General features: G+C 31.9%; 6 protein-coding genes and 1 long non-coding RNA gene across 9 annotated transcripts in view; 5 read left to right on the top strand and 2 right to left on the bottom strand.

The window, feature by feature from the left end:
- The first annotated feature begins 96 nt into the window (after positions 1 to 96).
- On the top strand, positions 97 to 8,490 carry Chd1 (chromodomain-helicase-DNA-binding protein 1). The gene is made up of 10 exons (XM_070643540.1): positions 97 to 353; positions 432 to 875; positions 1,775 to 1,848; positions 1,942 to 2,242; positions 2,302 to 2,390; positions 2,466 to 3,919; positions 3,986 to 6,962; positions 7,219 to 7,356; positions 7,424 to 7,516; positions 7,582 to 8,490. Exons 2-10 carry the CDS (start codon positions 867 to 869, stop codon positions 7,760 to 7,762), a joined length of 5,316 nt encoding a protein of 1,771 aa, XP_070499641.1. The 5' UTR covers positions 97 to 353; positions 432 to 866; the 3' UTR covers positions 7,763 to 8,490.
- Positions 8,491 to 8,944: 454 nt separating this feature from the next.
- The window catches only part of LOC139093020 (dual 3',5'-cyclic-AMP and -GMP phosphodiesterase 11-like), a 43,212-nt gene continuing 28,954 nt past the window's right edge, over positions 8,945 to 23,202 (top strand). The window contains exon 1 of one of the 2 annotated variants that reach the window (XM_070643610.1): positions 8,945 to 8,963. The gene's annotated coding sequence lies outside the window, so the exon portion shown is untranslated. Of the gene's footprint in view, positions 8,964 to 18,652; positions 18,672 to 23,202 lie in introns of those variants that run through there. The other variant, XM_070643609.1, reaches the window with a different exon arrangement.
- Positions 10,755 to 14,087, top strand: MESR6 (misexpression suppressor of ras 6). Its single transcript, XM_070643558.1, has 2 exons — positions 10,755 to 12,691; positions 12,760 to 14,087. The coding sequence occupies exon 2, from the start codon at positions 12,762 to 12,764 to the stop codon at positions 13,950 to 13,952; it is 1,191 nt and encodes a 396-aa protein (XP_070499659.1). The 5' UTR covers positions 10,755 to 12,691; positions 12,760 to 12,761; the 3' UTR covers positions 13,953 to 14,087.
- LOC139092982 (probable basic-leucine zipper transcription factor N) lies at positions 14,017 to 16,433 on the bottom strand. Of its 2 annotated transcripts, none has more exons than XM_070643559.1 (3): positions 16,141 to 16,433; positions 15,681 to 16,049; positions 14,017 to 15,624 (listed from the first exon to the last, which is right to left on the bottom strand). In XM_070643559.1, the coding sequence occupies exons 1-3, from the start codon at positions 16,202 to 16,204 to the stop codon at positions 15,191 to 15,193; spliced, it is 867 nt and encodes a 288-aa protein (XP_070499660.1). In that variant the 5' UTR covers positions 16,205 to 16,433; the 3' UTR covers positions 14,017 to 15,190. The 2 variants fall into 2 exon arrangements, with proteins under 2 accessions (XP_070499660.1, XP_070499661.1); XM_070643560.1 differs by having other exon boundaries at positions 15,681 to 16,046.
- On the top strand, positions 16,779 to 17,928 carry Gas41 (YEATS domain-containing protein 4 Gas41). Its single transcript, XM_070643567.1, has 4 exons — positions 16,779 to 16,931; positions 17,075 to 17,144; positions 17,209 to 17,646; positions 17,709 to 17,928. Exons 1-4 carry the CDS (start codon positions 16,875 to 16,877, stop codon positions 17,861 to 17,863), a joined length of 720 nt encoding a protein of 239 aa, XP_070499668.1. The 5' UTR covers positions 16,779 to 16,874; the 3' UTR covers positions 17,864 to 17,928.
- LOC139093022 (carotenoid isomerooxygenase-like) lies at positions 18,665 to 20,863 on the top strand. Its single transcript, XM_070643613.1, has 3 exons — positions 18,665 to 18,986; positions 19,043 to 19,383; positions 19,445 to 20,863. The coding sequence occupies exons 1-3, from the start codon at positions 18,930 to 18,932 to the stop codon at positions 20,679 to 20,681; spliced, it is 1,635 nt and encodes a 544-aa protein (XP_070499714.1). The 5' UTR covers positions 18,665 to 18,929; the 3' UTR covers positions 20,682 to 20,863.
- On the bottom strand, positions 22,073 to 22,919 carry LOC139093023 (uncharacterized). Its single transcript, XR_011544664.1, has 3 exons — positions 22,783 to 22,919; positions 22,501 to 22,572; positions 22,073 to 22,431 (listed from the first exon to the last, which is right to left on the bottom strand). It is a non-coding gene; the product is annotated as an uncharacterized lncRNA (long non-coding RNA).

Genomic DNA, 23,202 nt, shown 5'->3' with positions numbered 1-23,202 from the left:
GTTACTAAAGGGCATCAGCGCATTTTGCCAATCGATAAGTAATTGATTGTCAGATAATTTTCAGAAAGGTGGACTCATTTCTCTGCCTTTATTTCAAGATCCATTAACATGGATCTTAATCTATAAAGGAACATCTATTAGAATTTATTTAGTTTAAAAAGTCATTTTTAAGCGTAGCATAATATTTAAGGAAGCATGGCCCCTAAAGCATATAGATATCGTTTTAAACTACCAGACAAAGTGATAAGCCAGTAACTTGATAAAATGGAGTTAATGCTTCAAATTAGAGCTTTCTAAGATGTCTAGTTGCTGAGATCTCACATTTCATCCAACCAGCCAGCCAGTTGATCAAAGTAAAAGTTTATTGTTTTAAAAATGCGCTAAAAACGACTGTTCGTTTTCTTATTTTCACTCCCTTTACTGAATTTTAGCGAATTTCAGCGTGATTCAGCATAGTTCAGCGTAATTCAGCGGAAAATTTCAAATCTAAAAGGAATTATTTACAGAAAAAAATAATAGAAAACCAGCATAAACATACGCATTATAGTTTAAAACAATAAATAAAGCATATATAAATAATAAAATTGTGGAATAATGTAAATAAAAGAAAGATTTCAACCAGAAAACTCATTTAAAAATTTTCTGTACATCGAGAGAAATTTCTAATTCAGCATTGAAGCTTTTTTTAACATTGCTGAAAAAATTGAAAATTTTTTAAAAATATAAATAAATTGATAAAAGCTTGTAATTCCTTAAAATTAATTAATATTATTGTGATTAAGAGCTCGAGAGATTGATTTGAAGCAAATTTGAATGCGAATTAACGGAATAGAAGTATATCACTACTACAAAGCTTTGCTGAGACAATGAGCAAGGTAAATAGTGCATTAATTATATTATTCAAGGATATTTCTGGATTAATTTACAATTCTAGCTGTGCTGATCATTCTTAGATATTAATTTTTGTGAAGTTCAGGTGTTAAGGGCGTGGTTTTTAAAAGTTTTCAAACATCCAATTTCTCTTGAAATTGAATCTTTATAAGGTTTGTTTACATCTTTGTGGACTCCTTATAGCTTATCTAACGTCAAGTGTACAAAAGCCACTATAGTTCATTATGTTTTGTCAGTTTTGAGCACATCCAGCCACGAGGAAAAGTTGCTTTCAAACTCTTTAAAACCTTCCAAAACTCAGCTCAATTATTTGTTTACTGATCACTGAAATCGTATAAATGTTTCTGGATCAGTTTTCCAGTATTTCCTGTATCGTATGGCCTAATATTAGTGCTTCCTAATGCTCCTCATAAAGATCCAGTGAGACTTTCTTTCATAATTTTTAGGATTTTTGTGGGGTTTTCAAAAACTTTGAATGAATTTTAATCAAATTTAGTGACTTTATAAGCAATATGTTGAATCCTGTGGGTTCTAGCTGATTTTAGGATGTTCTGTGAAAAATCATTACGTAATCCAGATAACCTTTTAGTGAAAATTTTCAGTCCTGCAAAGTACTAAGAATTTCAAAGAAATAAACAAATATTCACTTCATTAGAATTCCTAAAAGGATTAGAAGCGATTTATCCTTCTTTTTAGCTAATTTATCAAGTATTTAATAATGGACTATAAAGATCATATGGAAAAGGTCTAGATAATTCCAAAATTAAGGAATGTTAGCTAGATTTTCATTCAGAAATTATCAACCGGCTTTTGTTTGTGCAAATTTTGATCGACGAGATCCTGTTTTTATATATAGAACTAAAGATTTTGTTTATATTTGTAGAAAAAGGACGATAAAAGCGATTCAGACAATGAATCAATTAGCAGTAAATCTAATTCCTCATCTGAATCAGATAGGTAAGAACAGGATTTATCAGTAGCTGTTAAGCCGACTTTGCTAAATATACTGTAACTTAAATTAATGTGAGGATATTATCCGTGGTATTTCAGTGATTCAAATAGTGATTCTAGTTCAAGTGAAAATGAGTCGTCGACTGTTAATACATCTCATGAGAAATCAATGTCAAAATCTATCAATGAACAAGAAACGTCTAAAAGTGAATTGAACAATTCATCACCTGAAGGAACAGATGAAGACACAAGAACCGGAGCAATAACTAGCAATAAGAGCGCCAGTCAATATCATAATGATAACTCCGAGGAAAGTGAGCATAGAGATGAGGAAGATTCAGATGCTATTAGTAATCAATCAGACAACCAGCAATATAGTTCGTCTAAAAGCAGCATTGATGTTAGTTAAACATATATTATTCAATTTATTTTACAAACTCACACGTGTGCTAATTATAGGAAGAAGATATTGCAGCAGCTAAGCAAAGGGCAAGGAAAGAAGCTGCACGAAAGCGGTTAGCAGCTCAAAAGAAATCAACCAAAAAATTGTAAGAAATTAATTTAATTCTTTAACCACATGCACATGTGGACATTATAGTTATTAATGAAAAATGTTTTTGCAGAACTAAAAGTACATGGAAGGATACTTCGGAAGAGGAGGAGGAAGAAGAAAGTGAAGAAGATTCTGACGATTCATTTGCTCGACCAGTGCGAAAACCACCGCCTAAACGAACAGCTCCAAAGCCTAAACCCAAAAAGCATTCAGATACAGACGAGAGTTTTCAAGATTCAAGAAATTTTAAGAACAGAGCCGTTTCGTCGCGTCGTGGTAAGACTGTAAGCTATAAGGAAGCTAGTGAGGATGAACAAACAGATTCAGAGGATATCATAGATATCAATGAAGAGAGTCTCCAAGTTGAACCAGATGATAATACGGAAACTATTGAAAGAATTGTTGGTAAAAGAATAGGAAAGAAAGGCGTAACAGGAAATGAAACAACAATGTATGCAGTTGAAGAGAAAGGTGATCCAAATGAAGGTGTAGATATTACTGATAAATCTTCAACTGAGGAACAATATCTCATTAAATGGAAAGGCTGGTCTTACATACACAATACCTGGGAATCTGAAGAATCTCTACAAAAACAAAAAGTTAAAGGTCTTAAAAAACTAGAGAACTTTATTAAGCGTGATAATGAAATTGAATTGTGGAAGAAGAGATCAGCTAATCCAGAAGATATTGATTATTACGAGTGTCAACTTGAATTACATCAGGAGCTTTTAAAGAGCTACAGCTGCATTGAAAGAATTGTTGGACAACAAGAAAAGCCTGATGGATCAATAGATTTTTTATGCAAATGGGAATCTTTGCCATATGCTGATGCTACTTGGGAAGACTCTAAGCTTGTACAACGAAAATGGCAAACTAAAATTGATGAATTTCTGATTCGTGAATCGTCTAAAGTAACACCATCATCGCATTGTTCCTTGCTTCGTCGTCGACCGAAATTTGTTAAAGTAGAAAGTCAACCAGAATACATGGGAGTCGATAGAGGACTAGTTTTAAGAGATTATCAAATGCAAGGTTTAAATTGGCTTAATTTGAGTTGGTGTAAAGAAAATTCTGTAATATTAGCAGATGAAATGGGCTTGGGTAAAACAATTCAAACAATTTGCTTCTTATATTATCTATTCAAAACTCAACAATTGTATGGTCCATTTTTGTGTCTTGTTCCGTTATCAACAATGACTGCTTGGCAGCGTGAATTTCAAATCTGGGCGCCTGACATGAATGTAGTTACTTATATCGGTGATGTACAAAGTCGAGAAATAATTCGACAGTATGACTGGTGTTTTGCTAACACAAATAAGCTTAAATTCAATACAATTTTGACGACATATGAAATTTTACTCAAAGACAAAATACTTTTGGGATCAATTAATTGGGCAGCATTACTGGTTGATGAAGCTCATAGACTTAAAAATGATGATTCCTTGCTGTATAAATCACTTAAAGAATTCAATACAAATCATCGATTACTCATTACTGGAACACCACTACAAAATAGCTTAAAAGGTAAACAACTTTTCATCACAATATATACCCGTTGCTAATTTATATTATTATTTTACTCATTTACAGAATTATGGGCACTTTTACATTTCATTATGCCTCAAAAATTTGTTTCCTGGGAGGATTTTGAGAAAGTTCATGGCAATGCTATGGAAAAGGGTTACACAAAATTACATAAAGAACTAGAACCTTACATTTTGCGACGCGTGAAGAAAGACGTAGAAAAAAGTCTTCCTGCAAAAGTGGAACAGATTCTCCGGGTGGAAATGACAACTATACAGAAGCAATACTACAAATGGATATTAACTAAAAATTTTGAAGCATTGCTGAAAGGTCGGAAAGGTTCATCTGCGTCGTTTTTAAATATTGTAATAGAATTAAAGAAATGTTGTAATCATGCAATGCTCATTAAACCAATTGATGATGAAGGACCGCCAATGTCTCAGGAAGAAACGCTCAAGGAAATGTTGAAAGGAAGTGGAAAACTCGTACTTTTAGATAAATTACTTGTTCGACTCAAAGAAACAGGTCATCGTGTTTTGATCTTTTCACAAATGGTTCGAATGTTGGACATTCTAGCAGAATATCTTACAAAAAGACACTTTTCATTTCAACGTTTAGACGGCTCAATCAAGGGAGAGATAAGAAAGCAGGCCTTAGATCACTATAATGCTGAAGGCTCACAAGATTTTTGTTTCCTCTTAAGTACTCGAGCAGGTGGATTAGGTATTAATTTAGCAACAGCAGATACAGTAATTATTTTTGATAGTGATTGGAATCCTCAAAATGATCTACAAGCACAAGCGAGAGCACATAGAATTGGACAGAAAAATCAAGTCAACATTTATCGTTTAGTTACAGCACGTAGTGTTGAAGAAGAAATTGTTGAGAGAGCTAAACAAAAAATGGTTCTCGATCACTTAGTCATACAAAGAATGGATACAACAGGAAGAACTGTATTAGATAAGAATGGTACTAATGTTAATGGAGCAAATCCATTTTCAAAAGAAGAACTTTCAGCAATTTTAAAGTTTGGTGCTGAAGAATTATTTAAAGACGAAGAAGAAGGCGATGAGGAATTAAAATGCGATATTGATGAGATTTTAAGACGTGCTGAAACGCGCGACGAGCCCCAAAGTATGGTAGGAGATGAGTTGCTTAGTTCATTTAAGGTTGCAAGTTTTGCATTTGATGAAGATAAAGTTGCTATATCTAGTCCGAAGAGAAAAGTCGTTGAGCATGAGGAGGGAGATGACACAAAAGACTGGGCTGAAATTATACCTGAAAATTTCCGTAGAAAAATTGAACAAGAGGAACGAAATAAGGAGCTTGAAGATCTCTATTTACCGCCCAGGCAGCGTAAACAAGTATTACAGGAAGAGCAAGAAAAGTCTAAGAAAGCTAAAAAGAGAAAGAAATCTGATGAAATCGAACAGTCAGATGATGGAATGAGTGATAATAGTGAAGATGGTCGTCCTAAAAAACGAGGTCGTCCACCTCTCAAAGAAAAATTCTCAAATTTTACAGATAACGAATTAAGACGGTTTATTAAAAGTTACAAAAAATTCCCAGCACCTTTAAAACGATTAGAAGCCATAGCATGCGATGCAGAGCTACAAGAAAAGCCATTACATGAATTGAAGAAAGTAGCCGAAATGTTACGCGAGCGTTGTATCACATTCCTTGATGAATTAAAAGATCAGGAACCTTCTTCATCAGCAAACGAAAAGAAACGTGGCGCTCGTGCAGGATTAAGTGTGAAATTTGGAGGCGTTTCATTTAATGCAAAGACTTTACTTCAGTGTGAGGAAGAATTAGCACCCCTTGACGAGATTTTACCTAATACAGCAGAAGAGCGATTAAATTGGACTCTTGACATCAAAACAAGACCTGCAAATTTTGACGTTGATTGGAATGGCGATGATGATTCAAAGCTTTTGTGTGGAATTTATCAATATGGAATTGGTAGTTGGGAGGCAATGAAAATGGATCCATCATTACATTTAGCGAACAAAATATTATTGAATGATGATAAGAAACCACAAGCAAAGCATTTACAATCACGAGCTGAATATTTATTGAAAATTATCAAGAAGAATGTTGAATTAAGACGTGGAAGTTTAAAACAACGTAAACAGCGAAAAGTCAAAGAGACTAAAAAGCATGAACATCACCACCATCATCATCACGAAGAGCATTCGAAAAAAACTGACGATGAGAATATAAAACATTCAATGTCTCAAGAAGAAACGAATGGAATTGAGAAGAAAAAGAAAAAGGAAGGCAAAGAAAAGGATCATAAAGAAAGTAAAAAGAAGACTAAGAAACAAGATGCTAATAAGCCAATGCATTTTACAGCCAACAATGAGCCTAGAGCATTGGATATTCTCGGTGATCTCGATCCAAATATATTTAATGAGTGTAAAGAGAAAATGAGACCTGTAAAGAAAGCTCTTAAGGCTCTTGATAGCTCCCACCATCAACATGGAGTGAGTAATGAGGAAAAAGCAAGTCAATGGCGCGAATGTCTATTAAAAATTGGAACTAGAATTGATGAATGTCTTGAGGAATACAAGGATCCAATTAAGATAAAAGAATGGAGAAGTAGCTTGTGGTATTTTGTATCGAAATTTACAGAAGATAGCGCATCAAAACTTTTCAAAATGTACAAAACTGAAAGGGCTAAAGTTAATGGAACAAGTGAAGATTCGCCAATCAAGAATCATCACTCTCACGGCAGCGATAAAGCGGAGAAAAATGAGAAGAAAAATAGTCACCATCATCATCATCATCATAATAGCCATCAAAATAACGATATGCATGAATCTAAAAACCATAAAAAAGAAAAGAAAAATAAGAAAGACCATCATCATCACCATCAATTGAAAGAGGAACGTGATAAACTTCATGATAAATATTTAGGTCACGATGTAAGCAATAATAGTAATGACGATACAAATGATTCACACGGAAAGAGACGTTTAGAGCGAGAAGATGGTGAAATTGATGACACTAAGGATCACAAGAGGATAGCAAATGATGCAAGGTAAGTGAATTTCCACACCCAGATAGTTAATTTATTCCTTCAATTGCCTATGCTTATTGGAAATTTCTAAGGATAAAGTTTCTTAACGAAATGCGCCTAAGGCATCAAAAGATAAATGTCTATCGTATTTCTATGCTCTAAATCCATACGTAAATAAATAGAGAAAAGTTCTGTAGTTTTGTGACTCGTTTACATTCGTTTGAATGAACTTCATTACAATGTCTAAAGTATAAATGTATGATTTGTTTCTCCATAGAAGTCGAGATAAGAAGTGGGATGATTATCATCGTAGAGCAGGAGTGAGTTCAACCTCAAGAGGATTACCGCCCAATCCAACACAACAACGAGTCTATCCGGAAGGACGATATGATGTTTACGGCAATCATCGTGAAAGGTATAAAAGCATTAAATGGGCATTTTTCAGTTGTGATTTTATCTATTATTTATTATAAAAAAAATAGATATCCAAACGAACATAAACGAGAAAGATATGATGCATACAATAGACCATATCACAGAGAAAGAGACCATAGAGATCGTGACATCAAAAGAAGGTAAATCCTTTAAGAATTAAAATAAAGCTAGGTTAAAACTATTAATTTTTATTATGTTAATATAGTCGAAGCGATTATCATCCCATGAATTATCATTATCCATCACATGGATATTATGATTCACCAGAACAAATGCCAGGCTATCGTGAAAGACATCCTCATTTACCTCCAAATGATTACTATCCGCCACCGGCAGCAGAGTATGACTCAAGACGAAGGGAATATGACAGAAGAGCGCCAACGTAGTTTTAATAACAAATTAACACACACACACACACAAAATACAACAAAACAAATTATTTATTATTGCATTTTTTCTCATCAAAAACCTTTGTAACTATTCTTATTTTAATACAGAAGGAGAATCAATGTTAAGAAAGTCATTACATAAATTGAGTAAATTTTTTCTATGAGTGCATGGACAATGAAATCTATAATATATTGTTTTCATTAATCCAAAATCTCCTATAAATTATATTTCTGGCGTAAGAACAAAATATGTAGCTACGTCTAGAAACTTTCATTCTCTTTATTCATAAAATTTAGTCATATTTTTTTAGTTAAACAAATTTTTTTCTTATTTTTGCTATAAATGAAATTTTTTTTTTTAGTTTCTTTTTAAACGTAAACATTGACTATGAATATATTGTTTTTAGGATAATTTCATAAACCTTATTGTAATATGTGTATCATGATGTCCAAATGTCCAATTGGACTTTAAAGTTTCATAAGCCTGAATGAATGAAAATTAATGAATTTTGTAAATAGTAGTTTTCCGAATTACTACGATTTTATTTATTCCTATATATTATGAAATGCTAGAGACACTGCATTAAGTAAAGGGAAGATTGTTCTGACTGAACGAAAAACAGTAAAAAAATTAATGATAAATTGTATGAATTTCTTTACTGCTATGTAAATATATAAAAAAAGGAAATAAACAAGAAAAATTAAATGAAAAATTTTATTAAAAATTTTCATGCTGTACATGCCATAATTAAATTTAACTTGAAGTATACTTGTCACATTCATCAGTAAACTAATAGAACTCCCGACATTGCGCATAGAAAAATCTTTTTCTCGCCGATAACATTCAAATATGAAGAGAAAAAAGAAGGTTTAGTTCATGTTTAACTCTCGTTGAAGACAGTGGATATTTGAATAAATATAGTGAAATAAGCCGGTCAAAAGCTTTTTGGAAGTTTAAAATTGAAAAAGTTTTCAAATTATAGTCACAACTTTTTAGTACTGTGCTGTGGTGTTCCAATTATCATATCAGACAGTTTTAATTAAAAACTTCTGTTTAAAAATCGTCACAGAATATTTCCAATTTGGAAGTGTGGAAATCTGAAATTTTATCATAAACATTAACGTAGTCATCACGTGAAGTGCTAATTTATTCAACTTCTGTTAAGTGCTTCTTGATCTTCTTGATAATTGTGTACAGGTAAGCTTTTGAATTTTTTGGATTTAGTTTTGTTGAAACGCTTCTGAAGATATGATTTAAGTAGCAAGTTTTAATTTCGTCGATAACTATAATCTAGTTGCTTTTATTATAAATAAATTAAGCAATGGGAATTGTTAATTTGCGTGTAATTGGCTATATATACTGTAGTGTATGAGCAGAGTGGAATGTGGGGTGTTAATCCTTATTTAGGCGAATCTACACATGCTAGAGTAAGGCATATGTGGCCGAGTGGTTAGGCAACATCGGTGAACTGTATCACTCTTGTGTGTACGTGGATTCGACTTCCACCAGAGACCGATCTCTCAATTATTATCTAGAATGTGCTGTCGATATGACAACGACTCGCACAATACTCACGACATTACTTATTTCGCTGGCTGTACAGATCAATTGTGATCCATTTCCATCCCTCAGATGGTCCCTAAAGCTGGCTTCTGTCGGCTAATTACCAATACCAAGTACACAATACTGTCTCTATCGACAGCGTCCTTTCAAGAGTTCTTACGACATTACACATATTTAAATGATGAATAGATATTAAGTTTGTGATTTAAGTGGGGGTCATATCAGTTTAAAGGATCCTCTTTGGATAGAAAAGTTGAAATTTTGAGAAGCTTCCCATTGCTATTTGAATTTATTCAAAAATATTCACGTGGTGCAAAATTGAATATAAACGAAATCAAGTTTGCCTTAAGGATATAATACGCAACGCAACCCTCTTAATTTATGTATTATGCTTCGTTTATTGTCTCATAATCTTTTTCATCCGAATTTTAAAAATAGAACTTTTTTTGGGTTAACATATCAAGAGGATCTAGGATGCTATGAAAAAGAAATCAAAATTTTATTTACCACGCTGTTTTCTTCCTTATGACCTACTTAACGAATGGTACATAAAGGAATTCTACGACTTTGGTCCAATTTCCTTACATCGAAGTGTAATTCAAAATCCATTTTTGTGTGTGGGAAGTTACATTTGCAATAAACAACATTATTAAATGATTCGTCACAAAAAGTGCGTAGCTGTCAAATGTCAAAAGCCTGATGTTATATTTACAACGATGTTTACACATTAAGCAATCATAACAATTCAATTAATTAAGCTTAGTAAATAAGTCAGAAATATGATATGAGAGGCTATACAAGCTAAACAAACAATATCTTTTTCAACTTATTTGCTTTTTATTTATCATATTTTTGCGTATAATCAAGTGATAATCGCTTGGCTTGTCAACCAAAAGGAAATTTTGGAAGTTTTCTCGAATTCCTCAAATGAAAATATTTGATCTTGGCCATTGTTGACGTCTTTTTCATAGTCTGATACGTAAATTGTCTATAACTAAGAGTAATATCACATATTGACTCAGATTTCTAACTTCATAATTAATTAATCTTATTAAAATTTGATTTCTGATTTGCTAAAATGTGTTCTTGATATTAGGGATTATGATGTCTAAGAATCTATGCCTGTGTTTCTCAAGCTTTTTCTAGAGTGACATTGTATACCACATACATATCATTCGAAACCAAATTTAATCAGCCACATCTCGCTAAGTGCCAAATGTTATACTTCACAAGTGTATACAGAAAAAATCGATGCAAATTTAGCGTATTCAAGTCAATTCAAGTCTGACTTAATACATATGGAGTGTAAATTTCATCGCGATACAATCCAGTACTGTGTCTCGGAGCATAGCAGTGCTGGAGATTTTCTTAGAATTGACTGTCTAGACCCGTTCACTACCTTTAAAGTATTTATAATCCCTAAATGATATAAAATCACCCTCAATATTTTGATCGAACCCTATGCTTGATCTTTCTTATTAGCAGTCATTATTTGCATTTCTGATTATCTGCTGTGCCATCAATTTCACTTTGATAATCAAGGTACATAAAGAATTACAAATAAATTGGAAATAAGTAGTAAACTATCTACACATAATGGTAAAAATGTCATGCCACGCCACGCGATAAGCTATTACGAAAATTGAATGGGCTAAAAAAGGATGAAGTATTTGATGATTTTAAAAATAAATCACATTGGATGTAATGTGCGTGTCCTTTAAATTGTAAATCTTCAATATTCAATTAGGTATTGAATTTATTCTTTATTGATGAACAAAAAATAGCTGGATGGGATGAATTAATTAGCATAATCTTACATAGAGAGCTGTTCAATGAACGGGGATGGAATGCTCGAATTAAGCTAATTAGCATCAAACTGGAAATACCTTGAATTTCAGCATTTATCGTTAATCAGCGACCGTTCAATGATTCATTAACTTGTTAATAACAGCTCAGACTGAATAAAAACGTCATAGCACGCGTCATTGCGAAAATTATTACAATTAGGGATTCCGAGGATAATTACATGATCTCACATAGCTCCACATGGTCCTGTTACTTGGTGCTTATATCACAACTTTACGTTATACATGTACGTAACATAGTTACACCAGTGAATCATATTTACGTGTCAGGTATTGCTATGATGATGAACTGACTAAATGTAGCATGCTGTATCATGCATCAATCAATGCAATTCACAACGGTAGTCTTTTCATTACTTTTTGTTCAAAAAGGTTAAGGTTCAATTTTTTTGATAAAAAAAGTTTATTTATACATTATTCTCAATAATTCTCAGAAGGGATTATGAATATTGAAAAAGTTCTGAGTAGTCGCATACGTAAATAATGGAAAATTTTCGCTTATGAGGATGCTTTATGTACGTAATAAGGACACGTCAATATCTTATTATATGAGCTTTTAGTCTGATGATTCGAACTGATAATTACAAAGTCATTCATTTTGTTGGTCTTCTTTTGAGAGTTTTACTTCTGACATCATCCATATCAACAGATTTGAAGCAAGCATTAGAAATCATTTTTGCACGTTTTGCAAGTCTGGATGAAATTGGAATATGTGAATCAAGAGTATTAAATAAATTAGATATTAGATCTTGCCTATACCCCATCTCTTTCACTTACATCTACATTTTTCAAACAAAGAGAAAATTTTTTCATTTTATTCCGCAAATTTTCGGCGCGTCTTGATTGAATGACTCAGAGCGAAAATTGAATAACTCCAAAGTATTCCTCCAAAGTACTCAAATTCGTTAGATCAAGCCTTTCTTAAGTAAAACTAGACGATATAAAACACATTTCCAGAGTTAGGTGATTATAGGGGCAGTATCTTTAAGTTCCGATCACTTAACCAAAATTTCATCGTAATTTCAAAATGACACACGTTCCAAAAAGCCCGATCGTCACAAATTATTTATTGCAGCGAAATGACCACCACATGGCATCCAAGTGACAATTTTTATGACAGTTAACATGAAAGTTGCCACTTGGATGCCATATGTTAGACAATTGACTAATGAATAATTAGTGCCGATCGGATATAAATCTTCAAATTCTGGATCAAATTAAATTTAATTGTGTAACTTAAGCTTACATATCAGTACAAGATTATGCGAAGTTTTACACAGAGCTTGAAGTTAATTTGGATTTTGTATGGAAAAATCGATTCAACTTTATAAAAAATTCGAGTCGACTTCGAGCTCTGGTCATAAATAAAATAGTTTCAATGAGATTCAAAACGTGTTTATATTGGGAAATTTTGAAATGGATGTTATGCCACTTTAACCAAAACCTATCCATTTGTTTTCAAACAAACAATATTGGAATTAGAAGAACATTTTTAAGGTAAATTATTTAATTTAAATTAAATAGGAAGACAGCTTTGATAAGTTTTGAAAAATATATTTTTGAAGATATGGCATCAAGTTCTGCAGGACCATCGACATCAAAACCAATTCATAGACCAAAGACGAAGAAGTTTACTAAAATTCCAATTTTCGTTGTCGAGAATCATAATGAAATTTTGGAATTGATTCTTCCTGCACTTGCCAATTTGTATTTGCCCTTTCAAAATAACATGATGATACACTTTGATTCTCATCCTGACTGCTGTATTAATCGTCAGATGCCTGCTGCTACTGTCTATAATAGAAGTTTATTATTAGAAAGTTTAAGTATAGAAAATTGGCTGGTTCCATTAACATATGCAGGACACATCAATGAATTAGTTTGGATTCGTCCCCAATTTGCTAATCAAATTTCTGACGGTAATTACCAATTTTCCGTAGGAGATTTCGATGGAAAAATATGCGTGAGTTCAAATCTGGACTACTTCCTTACCGATGGAAGTTATAAGGAAGATGAACTTCTGCAAAACAAAAAAGATGTTAAATTGACCGTGACACAAGTAAATGAATCATTGGGTGATTTAGTTGAAGAAGATCGAACATGGATACTTGATATTGATCTTGATTACTTTAGTACCCTCAATCCATTCCTTTCAATTTATCCTAAAGCTAATACGTATGACAGATTAAAGGAAATCTTTAAAATGGACAAGAATTATGATCAGAATGACCCAAAAAGTATTGCCAAATTTGTATCGGAACGAAATAGTCAGTTGGAATTTTTTGACACAATATTCCAGCATATGGCCCAGAATGGATCTCTAGAAAAGTATAAATTGAAAGATGAAAGCATGAAGGATAAGTTTGAACTTGTTAAGGAGCTAATTGATAGTTTATGTCATAATTATTCTATATATGATATTGACTGGTTCATTGTCAACGATGCTGGTTGTACAATCGATGACGAGGAGCACCAACTTCCTCATCATGAAAGTAGCGAGGAAGAGATAAAAGGAATGATTGAAAAGTTTGAAAGATTTTTGAAGAGTTTAAAGAAATTACCAGTTATGGTCACTATCTCACGGTCCTCAAGTGATGGCTACACACCGAATCATCAAGTCGAACTAATTCAACAAATGGTACTGGATGTACTTCAAAAAGTATTTGGAGAAAATATCGCAGATCAACCAACACTTTGGTATAAAGATTCATCAATACCGGCATTGGAACTTGTTGAACCTCGAAAGAAAAAACCTTGATTTCAAAGAACTGCTTACTTTTATTAAAAATTCATTTTATTTTAAACTCTAAAAATGTTTTCACAATTGTTTTCGCTCATCATCAGTTTTTCTTTTCAAGTTTAATAAAAACAGCATCATCTTAAAAATAGAATTAAAGAATTATCTGCATTTTAATGATTCATCAACGAAGAACTTTAATTTTTTCATATATATTTATTTATTTATATTTTATATTAATAGTTGGTACCCAAGATTACTGGATACATAATTTTTGTTGTTTAATTAATCAGGCCTAAATCTAATTGAATTGAGTGTGAACTTCCACAATCTAGTCATGGAAGCTAGTTTTTTTTCATCATATTTGATTTCCTTCTTTTATATTATCATAACTTTAATTTCTCTGTCCATCCCATCCCTAAACTTATCATTTTTTTCTTATTAAAAAAAATCGATCACTTTTGAAAAAAAAATCATTTTTTTTTCACAATTTTTTTGTTGAGCATAAGCAACCTATTAACTATAAAAATTCCATTCTTCCTCCCTTCATGTAAGCCTAAAAAATTATCAAAAATGAAATGTGATATAATCATAAAAAGAATTAGTAAATTTGTTAATGAGCCGATCATCTACCGAAAAAAGTATATTTCAGGAACTGAATTCTAATCGGCACTGCTCTTGTGTGTGTGTTTATGAAAAAGTGTAATAATTAAAAAAATACAGTATGCTATGGAAACTGATTCCCATTGCTAAGGCAAATTCTGTTATATCGTCATTCCTTTCATGTCACCGTCAATAATTAGTAAAAATAAGGTTTTGAGGAAATTTTTTTGTTTTGATTCTGGATAGTTTTTCACTACTATTCGGGTTGTTTTGAGTCAAAAGTGGTCAAAAGAACAAAATACATTAAAGAATGTATACCTCTGTTGTAGTAAGTCAATAAAATCTAAAGTTTAATAATTATAATATTATAATATTAAAATATGTATAAAAAAGATATAGCTTTTTGTGTAATTTAACAAGATCCGTTTCAAGTAGTTTAAGATGATTAAACGATTCAAAATACATATTAAAAAAAATTCAGATTGCCACCGAATGAGAATATATTTGTAAAAAGTAGGATTAATTAAAAAGGAAGATGCAAGGAAAAGGTACACCATTAAAAAGAGTCCAAGACTCTTTGCTTCCTAAAGCATATAAATGCTATATGTTTTAATTTTTAAATGTAAGTAAGTCCTGTTACCGTACATAGAGCAACTTCATTTGCTCTCATTTTGAATCTTCTTCCATGTATCACCCAAAGCCTTTGCAAAGTGATCGTCAACAGACATTTCATTAGCATCACTGTGCTCAGTGATTATCACTTGTTTCTGTTGTTGCTGTGGTTGCAATTGTGGGACAATTTGTATTGGCGTTGGTTGAATTGGCAGTTGATTTTCTTGTTGTATGTTTAACATTGCTTGGTGATGTTGATGAATTTGATGCTTTTTATGATGCTTGAGTTTAAGTAGACTTTGAGCATGCATAACAGCTGCTTGTTGTTGCTGCTGCTGCTGTAAACTTAATTGCTCTTCTAACATTCGTTGCTTTTGTTCTTGTTCCAATTGCTTATTTCGCATAATGAGATCATAGTCAGTACCAAGAGAACGTCTAAAATGTTCATCAATAAATGGATCGCATGTTGATGACGGATCTAAAAATTGACAATTTTGCAATAAACTATAAAAGATAAGTTTAATTAGATATTACCTGGTGAATTCGAGTTAGTATCTTTAAATGACGGAGCACGACGAATAACACTTGGACGGACGGAATCGTCAGAATCATGCTTTGTTTTAGTAATTCGCATATCTAATGGACTATCGTCGTGATCACCATCCACATTAATTTCTTCATCTTCTTCCATCATCTCTGGACGATCCAATAATGACGATTTGATTGTATTATTATTGTTACTGGAATTTATGGGCGCAGATACTGCTTGATTATTGATGGGTATTATTGATATACTAGAATGGGTAGGTGGTGTTGAATTTAATATGGCATTCTGTTGTTGTTGATGAGCTTTGAGCTGTGATAATCTTTTCTTCGCTGGCAGTTTACTTAATTCAATAGCTGCTAAAAGTTGAAAATTGATGTTGCGAAAGGAAAATTTTGAAAAAATCTCGTAATTTAATTAATTCTTGAAATAAATTTCATTGATATTTACCTTCATGTTCCTGAGCATTTAATGCTGCACGAGAAAGTAGCTCCAATGCTGAGGATGACTCCATAATTTATAAAAAAAAATTAAATTTGATGTGACTTTTTTGTTGTTGTGTGATTCACAATTTCTTGATTTCCTTTTATTTCTTTCAAATTCACTTTCTTATTAATTATAATCACTTTACATGATAGCAAGTCACAATAATAGTATTATGCAAGGATAAAATAGTCCCGAAAGTCGGGTTTTCTTGTAAAAAACTTAAAAATGTGAATATTTGTCTTCTTCGTAAAAGTTGATTAGCGCGGTAATATAAAAATTAAAAATGAATCTTTTATCGACTGTCTGTCCACTTTAAATTTACTGTGAATATTGATAATCTCTCATATGTCTATCAAGTATTAAGTATGATTTCTTCATTAATTATGTTTTTGTTGCAAAATCCACTGTTTGACTTACTCTAAACTACCTTTAAATTTACCTTTTGGAGCAAAAATAATGCGCTTTAATTTGATTATTGGATAAAACTTTTCTTCTTATATTTTTTAAAATGTTCACTGAACAAATCAGGGGAATGAAAATTGGAAAATTGAAGAAAAAATCGTTGCGTACCCCTTTTGTAACGAACATTTATTGTTTTAAAATTTTGGACTCCTTTGTTTATGTTTGAAAAGAAAGAAAATAAAATTTAAAAAAACTTAAATTCATCAAAAATCATAAATTACAGCACATCTACGACAATGTCCAATTTATTGAAGTTTTCTGATTTTGGACCAGATTCGGGAGGAAGGATGAAGGTAAGAAAGAATATCAGGTGTTTGTATTTTCCGGCTTTATTGTTTAATAATATATAATTTTCTTTAATATAAGAACCGGAAAGTGCAAAATCGTCTTTAATTCATTATTAGTTTCACAATATTTAATGAAATTGTAATTTTAGGGCGTAGTGGAAGTCAAACCAATTGTTTATGGAAATGTATCTCGAGCATTTGGCAAGAAACGAGAAGAAGGTAAATTTTAAATAGATTGTTGATGTAGAGATCAGTTCAATAACTAGATTGTTGTTTCTTGCAGATGGGCACACACATCAATGGACTGTTTATGTGAAACCGTATAATAATGAGGATATGCAAACTTATGTTAAGAAGATACACTTTAAATTACACGAAAGTTATGAGAATCCAAATCGCATTATAACTAAACCGCCATATGAAGTCAGTGAAACTGGATGGGGAGAATTTGAAGTCGTGATCAAAATTTATTTCCATGATCCAACGATCTATAAACCTGTAACATTTTATCACATTCTAAAACTGTTTCAACCGCCTTCTGATGGTTCCGCACCAAATACTGAAAGTCCCTCGATACCCCCTCCTGTAATTGATACTAAGAAACGTCTTGTATCGGAATTCTATGACGAAATTGTGTTTTATGAACCTTCACAGTTGATGCAACAAATGCTAAATACCATACAACCAGTCTCGTCAGGAAGTTGGACACACGATACTGATTGTAAGCTCTTAGTTATTCTTACAAATCCTCCATAGTTCAGATTTTCATGAATTTTTTTACAGTTGAGGATAAAAAAGTAAAGACTCTTGAGCACATTCAGGATACAAGAGTAAAAGTCAAGGCAGAAATTGCACAGCTTAAGGAAAGACTCCAACAAACACGAGAAAAAATTTCTGAATATAAGGAACTTATGGGAACTGAAAAGAAACAACCATAAAGTTTTATGTCCTTTTTATTGCGCTGTATAAGTAAATTTGATTAAAAGTTTTAGTAATGATAATAGGAATTTGTTTTTAAAATAGGTAATGCGGAATTCTTCTTCGAACTATTAACTCTTTTATTAATCAATTATAATTAAATGCTTTTCTTGGGAATTTCTATTAGGATAGGTCAAAAACAAATTAATGAATGAAGAACATTTCCGTACATCATAATGTCATAAAATTTCCATTACTCTTCAAAACAAATTAATTTGTTGATAGAAATTTCTTTTCTACTGTCTTCTAGTAATGTATAGAAAAGTGCATGATTGTGGGTCATGAGAAAATATTTTGCGTTGTCTTACTTCGTGGGTAAATTTATGAAAATCATTTGAATTTTCCCTAAAATATTTCTCTAATATTTGATGTGAGTTAGAAATTGCATTTAAGTTTGACATGTCCTGTTCATGAAAAGAAGGTCTGCGGTCAAATTGAGAACATTTTCAGTAAATTCATTTTCGACCAATCGTTTGACACCCAGTTGTACTTATTTTTTTCAAAAAAGTAGTGTGACAGTGTAATCATGCTTATTTTTGTTTAAATTCTTTGCGTGTATAGGAATGCAACATATGCTGTAAACTCTTGAATACAGACATATTTTTACACGCTTTTTTTTTATTTTGATACATACATTCGTATGGATAACCGATAATATTTTTCCTTCATTTACTTTTAAAGGTCGTTGAAAACGAGCAAGTTTTTCCCCAAATATTTTCAGTCATTTTGTAATTGTATCATTTGGAAGCATCAATTAGCATTATAAAGGTATTAAAAATATACACCAAAATATTCAAGTGAAATATATTAAGCCGGCTTTTTGAAATACATAATCTTGAAAATTGCGATGTTTATTTGTATATGAATGTACTAGTGATCATCAAATTCGTGTCATATTCACCCATATTCACATTGAAATTTATTTGATTGTCAAAATCACAAAACTTGAAATATATATATTTTTATGATAATCTAGCCAGTTTCAAAAGTGTAATCAAACAGTAGGATTGGAATTTTCATCAAAACATGTCAGAAAATCAAGAATTCAGCTATAAAAAAATTAGTGATCTAATTAAAGACACAGTAAGTAGTAAATATCTATTTAGTTCTTAATACTCAATGTGCTAATAATCAAAAAGGATGGAAGCTTCTTTAATTTCGATACAAACAACTGGATAAGAAATCGCAAAGAGGAGATAATTGAACCAATAAATGGGGAAATTATAGGAGAAATTCCAAACTGGATCAGTGGAAGTTTCATCTTAAATGGTCCTGGTACGTTTAAAGTTGGTGATGTGTCATTAAATCATGTATTCGACGGAATGGCCCTACTTCATCGCTTCCATATTGATAATGGAAATGTTACATATCAGTGTAGATTCATCAAGAGTGAAGCATATGAAAAAGTAAAATCCGAAAATCGCTTGGCGTTTAATGAATTTGGAACAACAACAATCAGCAACGGAAGCTTCATTCAAAAGTAAATAGTATCTACTGCGTATATCAAATTTTTTAATATTTCATTAATTTTTCTTCAATAGAGTACGTGCCTTTTTCTCACAAAACACTCAAGCTTCTGACAATACACTAGTAACAGTGTATCCATTAGATTCTGAAATTTATGCAATTACGGAGACACCAATGATTCGAAAATTTAACCCTAAAACATTGGAAACATTAGAACGATATGATTTAAATAAATACACAAATATTATATTCCAACCTGCACATCCTCAGCTTTATGATGGAAATCTTTACCAGTGTGGATTGACCATAACTTCTGAAGGGAGTAAGTACAATATATTTTGTATCCCACAAGGAGAAAACAAATTTGACAATATAAAGATGATCGCAAAAGTGCCAGCAAGACGAAAATTCAGTCCAGGTTACATGCATTCATTTGGCATTACCGAAAATTATTTTATTATCATTGAACAACCGTTATCAATGCCTGCTTTTCAAATGAAGATTGCGACATATTTAAAAACACCATTTGTTAATGCATTTAAATGGCTCAAAGATGAAAACACGTACATCTTTCTGGTCGATAGAGTAACCGGTGAAGTAAAGCACACATTTGAAGCAGACGGTTTCTTTTATTTCCATACCATCAATCAATATGAAAATGATGGACATGTTGTTCTTGATTTGAGTTGTTATAATGATGCGGACATAATTAAAGGATTAATGGTTGACAATATGGTTAAATTGAAGAAAGAAAAAATAAAGACAAATATGTTGAACTCTCGTGTGCTTCGCTTCGTCATGCCATTAAATGTACCAAAAGAAGAAAATGCTGAAAAGAAAAATATTGTTACATTAAAAGGAGTACAAGCTGAAGCATTTATTAAATCTGATGGGACCATTTTTGTTGTACCAGAAGTTTTATGTGACACTCCAATGGAATTCGGTACGATCTGGTATGACAAGCACCTCGGAAAGTATTATAAATACTTCTATGGTGTTGGATATGACGTTCATGCAGAATATCCCTGTACGCTAATAAAAGTTGACGTTGAGAATAAAACTAGGATAATCTGGAAGGAAAAAGATGCATATCCAAGCGAACCTTTATTCATACCAGCAAAGGATGCTAAATCAGAAGATGACGGTGTAGTAATTGCATCTATAACATATGGAGAGTCAGAAGCTAATCGAGTAACTTTGTTGGTACTTGATGCTAAAACATTCACTGAGTTGGGAAGATGTGAATTTAAAAATTTGTCAGATCCAGTATCAAAAACCTTCCATGGCTGGTTTTTGGATGAAAGAGTATAAATTTCATGGATTTCTTTTGGGACTTTTATAAGAAAGTTCAATTTTACTATATTTCTTATTGTTTTGAAGCATGTAAAATAACTTTTATACCTAGCTATTTTTCTAATAAAGTACAAATGCATTTACCCAGAATAATTAAGGCTTGAAAAATAAACAAAGACCAAATAAAGATAAATATTTTCATGAAGTTTTAAAAAAATCTAGGCTTTTGTATTGATTCTTAAATACCAAAACAAGGCTAAACTAGACTTCTTTTGAGGAGTACGATATTTTAGTATGGATCGTCAATATTTAGGGGGAAGGGGTTTAAGATGCCCCGTGAATAAACCTCTGTACCACAAATTCTAGCACGACTTCTAGCATTTTTTGATGATTATTTTCGGGAAACTCCGTTTACACTCAGATTTTGCTGAGCTAAACACATGCTTAGCTTAATAAGCGGTATTATTAGTCACAAATTTGTCAATAACTATCAAACCATTTCAACTGCAACACCCGTATACCCCGTATACAAATATTTTTTAATTATGACTAAAATGTACTAATGTTGCCAAAACATCGTTGATTACCTAAATAGAAAATCAATATCCGATCTAATAAAAACCAATTGTCATCAATCATAATCGAAAACACTAAGCTTTCTTTTGATTGTCTATCCTCATGTTATTAATATTTTTTCCGAGTTTGAAATATGATGAGTGACTCAACTGAATATATGTAGAGAAGAAAGAAGAGAGAAAAATGATTCGAAGGCGTTAAGCAGTGATTCATTACTCAAGGTATCTTTTCAAAAAAATACTTGACACCTTCTTTTAGCTACTTGTTGTGATTTGAACGATTTCACGCAAATTCCATAAAAAATAATTAGATAATAAGTGTAAATATGTATATAGGTGATGACTATAGCTAATATAAGTAAATAAGGATTTTGGGGTCACCGCCTATCTTAAGAAAAAAATTCTTCAATTTGGCAGGGGATTCCTGAAAAATTTGTCAAATCCCACTCAAAAATATTTCTGACTACGTCCCTGAAACTTTCTATACCCATGCATCTCTTTATCTTATTTTCTGAGATGATGTCTTCTTTGTTTTTATAAACTTTGCGTGTGCGTTAAAATTGAAAATTCGTCCTTGAACCGGAATTTCGGATGTAAAGTAATGTAAGAAAGCTAAATAAATACGAAAAAAAAGTATAAAGCTTAATAAATTATTCAATGACCATGGACAAAAATAAAAACTGGTTATTCGAATGTTCGAGTAAAAGACATGAATTTCCGACGTGATTGGCGATATTGATCATTCACACAAATTTTCATTATTCACATACAGTCTGTCTTAAAAGTAAATTTTTGTGCATAATATGTAAAGTGCATGAAACATATCAATTAATATTCTTTTACGTATTACTTCCCATCTCTAAATCTCCTTCCAGAAACTCTTGGATAGAAGATGTAATTGGAATTTATTGCAGCTTGGATGCATTTTATGAGTTATGGATTTATTGCAAAAATATCTTAAGATGGAAATTACAATGAAGAGCTTCATTGCATAAGTGTATAGGTAGTCGTAGATGTAGTTTTGCAAAAAAAAAGTTCATCAAAGTTGATGCGAAAGAGCAAAACAAAAGAAAGTAAAAGACATTTTAACTGTTTTCATCGTCTATTGTGTTATGTCTTATGTAATTTAAAGATGATGACTGTACTAAGGTCAATCGAGTTAATATTATTGAAAGATGCCGGATGTAATATACCTAGAAAAATTTATGACCAAATAACATGATTAGCCTATAAGTTAATTTGAATCAATATTTTCATACTACCTGATTCCTCGATTTGATGGTCAAATATGAGAATGATGTGATTACAATGGAGAATTATTGAACTCACCTACACTAGAATAGTAGAAATATTTGAAAAAATTTATTGGACAATAAAAATGGAAATAAAGGAAATGTGTGAAATTAAATTGCTCAAAAAGAATATTTAATTATTGTTTAAGTCTATTCACCTCCACAATGAAACATTTTCATTTATGGGAATCGCAATGCATAAACCAGACTGAAACAATACACGTAGGAAAAAAATGAATTAAAGTTACTTACATGCAGCAATATGTGTTTTTATTGTATTAATAACTATCTAGAATATGAATGAATTCCAAATGAGTTAGAGCGCCTTTTGCAAATGATGAAAAATTAATTTAGGGCGAAGTACATCCAGGGACGTAATCAGGAATTTTACAGGTGAGGCTCAAAAGAGCCACCGAAAGCCCTCATCCACTAGTTTAAGGAGCTTTAGGATCAGAATTAGTCATTAGGAGCTTAATGACGAGTTTTAGCTTAGTAGCTTACTTTTTAAGAATAGCTAAATATAAGCTAATATAAGCGAATCTCACAAACCAAGCAGACTTGGCTAGAACAGCGAAAAAACACTCAAATTGAACTAAACTTTCCCTTGTACCCCGGGGTATTTGGATCGATAAGCCGACACTCTAACCACTACATCACTGATTCTTTTTCGCT

This window comes from Chironomus tepperi, unplaced genomic scaffold (assembly GCF_022539635.2).
Source record: "Chironomus tepperi strain 1889 unplaced genomic scaffold, CSIRO-AGI_Ctep_v1 contig_319, whole genome shotgun sequence".
Classification (NCBI taxonomy): Eukaryota; Metazoa; Arthropoda; class Insecta; order Diptera; family Chironomidae; genus Chironomus; species Chironomus tepperi.
Note: the sequence above shows the minus strand (reverse complement) of the source record. Positions and strands in the feature narration are given on the sequence as shown.